The 6236-nt window shown below is 40.9% G+C and overlaps 1 protein-coding gene across 1 annotated transcript in view; it reads right to left on the reverse strand.

Annotated features, from left to right (window-relative positions):
• LOC308479542 (vitellogenin-2-like) overlaps window positions 1-5413 on the reverse strand; it is a gene marked incomplete at its 5' end in the record, with an annotated part of 34295 nt that extends 28882 nt beyond the window's left edge. Inside the window, 3 exons of the mRNA XM_081010246.1 lie at window positions 146-297; window positions 934-954; window positions 5320-5413. Coding sequence (XP_080866372.1) covers window positions 146-297; window positions 934-954; window positions 5320-5413 — 267 coding nt within the window. The remainder of the gene's footprint in view (window positions 1-145; window positions 298-933; window positions 955-5319) is intronic.
• Between the last annotated feature and the right edge of the window lie 823 nt (window positions 5414-6236).

The following is a 6236-nucleotide window of genomic DNA, read 5'->3' on the forward strand; positions in this document are numbered from 1 at the left end:
GTATGGTGTAACTTCACCCCTGAAAGCACACTCCCTGAGACAGATGGATGCCAGCCAACCAAAGCCACACGATTCCAGGTGAAGAAAGAAAGAGCTTGAGAGGTAAGTTTAGTCACTAAAATTAAAAATTGTTATCATAATCTACCTTAAGAATGTGGTCTTCCTGGGATACTCTGCTGATCTTTACTTGGCAAGACAGTTTTAAGACAGATTTTTCTAAATCCCCATCTTCCAATCCAATCTGAATGAGTCCAGTATAGTTGTAAAGGTAGGATTTGAGATTGCTAAAACCAGGTTCTGTTAAAAAGGAGGGGGAGAGATAATTCTGAGTACCTACACAAATAAGAACACAACAGTAACAGTAATATCTGTGATGCTTGGGAATTGAGCACATTCCCAAAGTACTATAAATTATACAAAATAAACTATGCAAAATATGTGAATGAATTATAATATTTCTAGTATATGTCAGGATGCTGAATTCAGCTTGAAACCAAAAGGTTAATTGTCTCTCAAAAGCAGATTTACATGTAAATAACAATTTCTGTGATTCCTAAATACAGCTGAATGCAAAAAAATCCTTGCACAATTCAGTCCTATACATGTTTACCTGGAAGTCTGTCCTTCTGAGTTCAATAGGCTTACACACTAGTAACTAATAGGCTATACAGCTTGGACATACAGTATCTAAGAGCAGGCCTATAACTAGTGCTGTGAATCTTGACCCTCCCAGAAATTTATCCTTCTCGCTCCCCCTCCATGCCACAAAAATGAAAACAACCCTTACATGGTCCCTTGTGCTGTCTTGTGCCATTTGAGGGGGGGAAATGGCAAAATGTAAAGTACTGTAACACAAATCCACAGAGAACCTCTCTACGCTTTAGCCAATAACTACCAAAAAGATAGCATGTTAATAATGAGAACTTGACTTACCGATATCATTTTTCTGGCTCCCTGTGTGGAGAATAAATACATTTGTAAGTGGAAAGAATTGTAATTTAATATGATGGATAGATAATCTATGGTAGATAGATGATAGAAAGAGATTTCACTTGGGATAGGGAGAAGTGCGACTTCCAATTCCACCTTGCCCCCCCTAGAGATCCCCATCCCTACCTAGTGGCAGAGGGAGTAGGGAGCTTACCCACAAGAGTGATGAGCAGCACAAAAACGACCCCCCTCATGTTCAAGGTGAATGAAAATGTCAGGGAACAACACCAGCTTTTATACACAAAGAATGATTAACAGGCATCTGGTGCTGGGGGAGGAGTTATTGAGTTATCAACTTGGTTACTCAAGTTGCTCAAACATTCTGTTGGCAACCATATTGGCTTTTTTTGCTTTATAAAGAGAATGAAAAATATTGATGCGGCCCCTCAAACTATTCACTGCTGCGATGCAAGCGCAGGGTGGAGGAGGGCAGGAAACAGGGGCAACTTCAATGGAATTGTGAAGTGCAGCTGCTCATGATCTGAGCCAGCCGGCCAGCTATGGTTACTTTTGGCATACTAAAGGTTGTTCTCCCATTCATTCCACCAGTAAGGCAGGGCAGATCTTTCAATTTTGGTGCTGTCGGTTTCTCGTTTTTCCAAACTTAAATTCAGTCCTCCATATTTCTGCAGCATTTTCTATCTTCATGAAAAATCAGCATTTTTGTGCAAATTTCTCATAGTAAACATTTTTGTACCCATTTATTGCAAGCAGATCCCCTTCATGATGTGTGTGTGTGTGTGTGTGTGTGTGTGTGTGTGTGTGTGTAAAATCTCACTAATATATAGATTTTTATGCTCACATTCCCCCAGTATATGAATTTTTGTACTCATTACTGGGTTGGTGAAGTGCAGTGCAAAATTTGGAGAATTCTTACTGGGCTATTTTGGGATGTTTCCTCCTCCTTTCCCCTTAGGCCTTTTCTGTCTTTCCTAAATATGTTTTTATCTGTACTTCTGCAAACTTTGGGACCAACCCTTCCGCCCACACGTTGATACCTTCTCTTATTTCTCAATTTTAGCTGCATCGCTGTCATGGCTCAGCTTCCTGAATTTGCTAAGATTATATATGATGGAGATTTAATTTCTTTTTTAAAAAAATGGCAAACTTAGGATACATGATTATTTAAGAATATATATATAGAAATGTTTACTCCAGAAGGAGAATCGTGGATGGCCATGATGAGCTGGAAGGTTTTGAAACATTTGTATTTAGACATAAGGTTGGCAAGGTCATTTTGACCTGACACACATGGCCCAAGCTCTTATCTGTGTTCTTTCAACTGCAGGACAGAGACATCAGCAATCATATAAAACTATCTGAAAGACAGCCCGGCTTACGTGCATGGCTTCATTGGTATACTGCCTCATAAAATTAAAGAGTTGGAAGGGACCCTGAGTGTCATCTTTTCCAGTGCCTTGCAATGTAGGAATCTCAACTACAGCCATCCAAGCTCTGCTTAAAAACCTCTAATGAAGGAGAATCTACAGCCTCCACTGTGGAACTGCTCTTACCGTCAGAAAGTTCTTTCTGATGTTTAGTTGGAATCAACATTCTTGTAACTTGAATCCATTGGTTTGGGTCCTAGCCTCCAGAGCAGGAGTAAACAAACTTGCTCCATCCTCCATGTGACAGCCTTTTAGATATTTGAAGATGGCTGTCATATCTCCTCTCAGTCTCCTTTTCTCCAGGCTAAAAATACCTAACTCCCTCAACTGTTCCTCATAGGTCGTGGTTTCCAGACCCTTGATAATCTTGGTCACCCTCCTCTGCACATGTTCCAGCTTGTCAAGATCCTTCACGTCCTGCTACGTTGCAGCAGCAACATCAGCAACAGCTAAGCTTGGAGGGTCTTTTTTCCCATCCATTCCTGTAGCTTCTTTGGAAATAGGGGATCTCAGAGGCAATCCTTCCAGGGGCCACTACTGCCCATAGTGGGCATGGTCAGGGGCAAAAGTAGGCAGAGTAGCTGATATGCCTCTTATCTACATTCCAGCCATGCAAAAGTTCAAAGTTTCTCACACCACACACCCTTCTCTTCCTCTCTCTTGTTAGGCATGCAAGAGGAATTATTATACTTCACGAACACATTCCAGCCAAGTAAAAGAACTCAAGGTAGGTGCAGAGCTGGAACTGTGAAGGTTTTGTCTGGGGAAATGAATGTGGCTTGAGGGGAATCCCATGGGTTGGGCTGAGTGGCCAGGAGGACTGCTGTTGGCCACCAGACCTGAGGTCCCCCAGCCCTGGTACAGCTGTTGGAGTCTTGTTGAAAAGTGCCCCAAGATTCTGTTGCGTTGCCACTGCAGGTGTGGTTGACAAGGGAAAATATAGGGGGGGGAGAGAAAAAACATACAAAATACAAAGTATAGGAATTTTTTTTAGAAAAAACACTTAAAAACAAATTAATCCTTCCGTAGCTTACATTTCATTTCCTTGCTTCCCTGACCTCCTCTCACCTCCCTTTTTTAATTCCAGTTCAATTGGTTAATTCAGCAATTCCTTTCCCTCTTTGTTTTTGTCTTAGTCCTTTAACTTAATATATTATAGCTTTAGATTCTCACCTATTAACCAGCCATTTTTTCATACACCTTTATGACATTGCTGCTAGAACCACTTAATTTCATTCTGACATCATTCTAACATTCATTAATTTTACAATATTTCTGTAAGTAGTCTTTAAATTTCTTCCAATCTTCTTCCACCGACTCTTCACCCTGGTCTCGGATTCTGCCAGTCATTTCTGCCAATTCCATGTAGTCCATCACCTTCATCTGCCATTCTTCCAGAGTGGGTAGATCTTGTGTCTTCCAATACTTTGCAATAAGTATTCTTGCTGCTGTTGTAGCATACATAAAGAAAGTTCTGTCCTTCTTTGGCACCATTTGGCCGACCATGCCCAGGAGAAAGGCCTCTGGTTTCTTCAGAAAGATATATTTAAATACCCTTTTCATTTCATTATAAATCATCTCCCAGAAAGCCTTAATCCTTGGGCACGTCCACCAAAGGTGAAAGAATGTACCTTCAGTTTCTTTACATTTCCAACATTTATTGTCGGGCAAATGATAGATTTTTGCAAGCTTGACTGGTGTCATGTACCACCTGTATATCATTTTCATAATATTCTCTCTTAAGGCATTACATGCCGTGAACTTCATACCTGTGGTCCATAACTGTTCCCAGTCAGCCATCATTATGTTATGTCCAACATCTTGTGCCCATTTAATCATAGCAGATTTCACCGTTTCATCCTGTGTATTCCATTTCAACAGCAAGTTATACATCTTTGACAAAATCTTAGTTTTGGGTTCTAACAGTTCTGTTTCTAATTTTGATTTTTCCACCTGGAAGCCAATTTTCTTGTCCAAATTGTATGCCTCCATTATCTGATAATAATGAAGCCAGTCTCGCACTTTGTTTTTTAATTTCTCAAAACTCTGCAATTTCAGTCTATCTCCCTCTTGTTCCAAAATTTCCCAATATTTCGGCCATTTGACCTCCATATTGAGCTTTTTCTGAGCCTTCGCTTCCATCGGTGACAGCCACCTTGGGGTTTTATTTTCCAGTAGGTCCTTATATCTTATCCAAACATTAAACAATGCTTTCCTGACAATATGGTTTTTAAATGCTTTATGTGCTTTGACCTTATCATACCACAAGTATGCATGCCATCCAAATACATTATTAAAACCTTCTAAATCCAAAATGTCTGCGTTTTCCAGAAGTAGCCATTCTTTCAACCAGCAAAAAGCTGCTGATTCATAATAAAGTTTAAGGTCTGGCAGGGCAAATCCACCTCTTTCCTTTACATCTGTTAGTATTTTAAATTTTATTCTAGGCTTCTTGCCCTGCCAGACAAATCTAGAGATATCTCTCTGCCACTTCTTGAAACAGTCCATTTTGTCCAAAATTTGCAATGTTTGAAACAGAAACAACATTCTAGGCAATACATTCATTTTTATTCTGATGTTCACAACATACCCCTCAACATGCCTCAGAGGAAAGTTGGGGTGCATGGTTTGGGGGCCGCACTCTTGAGCAAACCAGGTGACTTGTGAGAGTGTGTGCCCCCAAAAGGGGCATCTTTTGGGGCCATACTCTTGCGGGAGCCAAAATGGGCCAACATCCCAGGAGCCAATCAGAAGCTGGGATAGCTTTTGTAATTCCAGCTCAAATCAGGACAGTTGAGGGGTATGTCATAACCTATCATATAGCCATGCCTTCCGATAGTTCTAAATAAAATACTGTTTTTTAAAGGCCTGTTTGTGAACATACTCAAGCGGGGGTTGTGCATCTATGGCTCAACCAATGTCATTGAACTTTAGTTCCTACCAACCGCAGCCATCACAGCCACAGGTAAGGAATGAGTGTCCAAGACCACCTGGAGGTTTGCAGGTTTCCCACCCAGGATGTACACAACACACATTGCCCTTTCTCGAGACAGAGCAACGGAGTGAACAGTAGGGGTGGGAAAGCTGCATATTGAGACGCGGCTGTCCTGGGACAATTTGGTCTCACAGCCGAAGTGCGCTCCTTTTTAGTTTAACTCGTCGTACTGTCGTTGGGTGCCTGATCTGGCCCAGCAGTGTTCTTACAAACTCTCCTTCTGTCCTAGCAGGACTGCAGATAATGTAGTGCTCTGTAAAGTCCCTTCACTCATGGTGAATGTGTGGACTGCAGCCTAAAACATATGTGAAGATCACTTGTGGAGCCCACACCTGCAATTCAGTTAGGGATGAGGGAGATTTATTTATTTATACATGCATGCATACATACATACATACATACCTCGCCCATCTGGCTGGGTTTCCCCAGCCACTCTGGACAGCTTCCAACAAAAGATTAGGAGTACATTAAAACATCAGTCATTAAAAACTTCCCTAAACAGGGCTGCCTTCAGATGTCTTCTAAACGTCAGATAGCCAATTCCATCCCCACGGAAAGGTGGATTACCTAGTTCACACTCTGCAAAACAATATGCAAACTAAAACACAACTATCCTTTGAAATTCCACATTCCCCTGTCAGTTTTAGTTTTCCTCGATTTCTCATTTTCCCAATCTTAAATTCAGTTCTCCACATTTCCACACCAGTTGGTGATTTTGTAAAAGCATCATCAAAGTTCACCAGCATTTCTACACATGTTTTTATGAGATTTTGCCTTAAATACGTCTCCCTTTTTTTGCAGAGCAGTTTCCCCTTATATAATGCAAATTTGTATGCAATTTTTCATTATATATGCATTTTTAT

The sequence above is a fragment of the Podarcis pityusensis genome (assembly GCF_964106645.2).
Source record: "Podarcis pityusensis genome assembly, chromosome: 6".
Lineage (NCBI taxonomy): Eukaryota > Metazoa > Chordata > Lepidosauria > Squamata > Lacertidae > Podarcis > Podarcis pityusensis.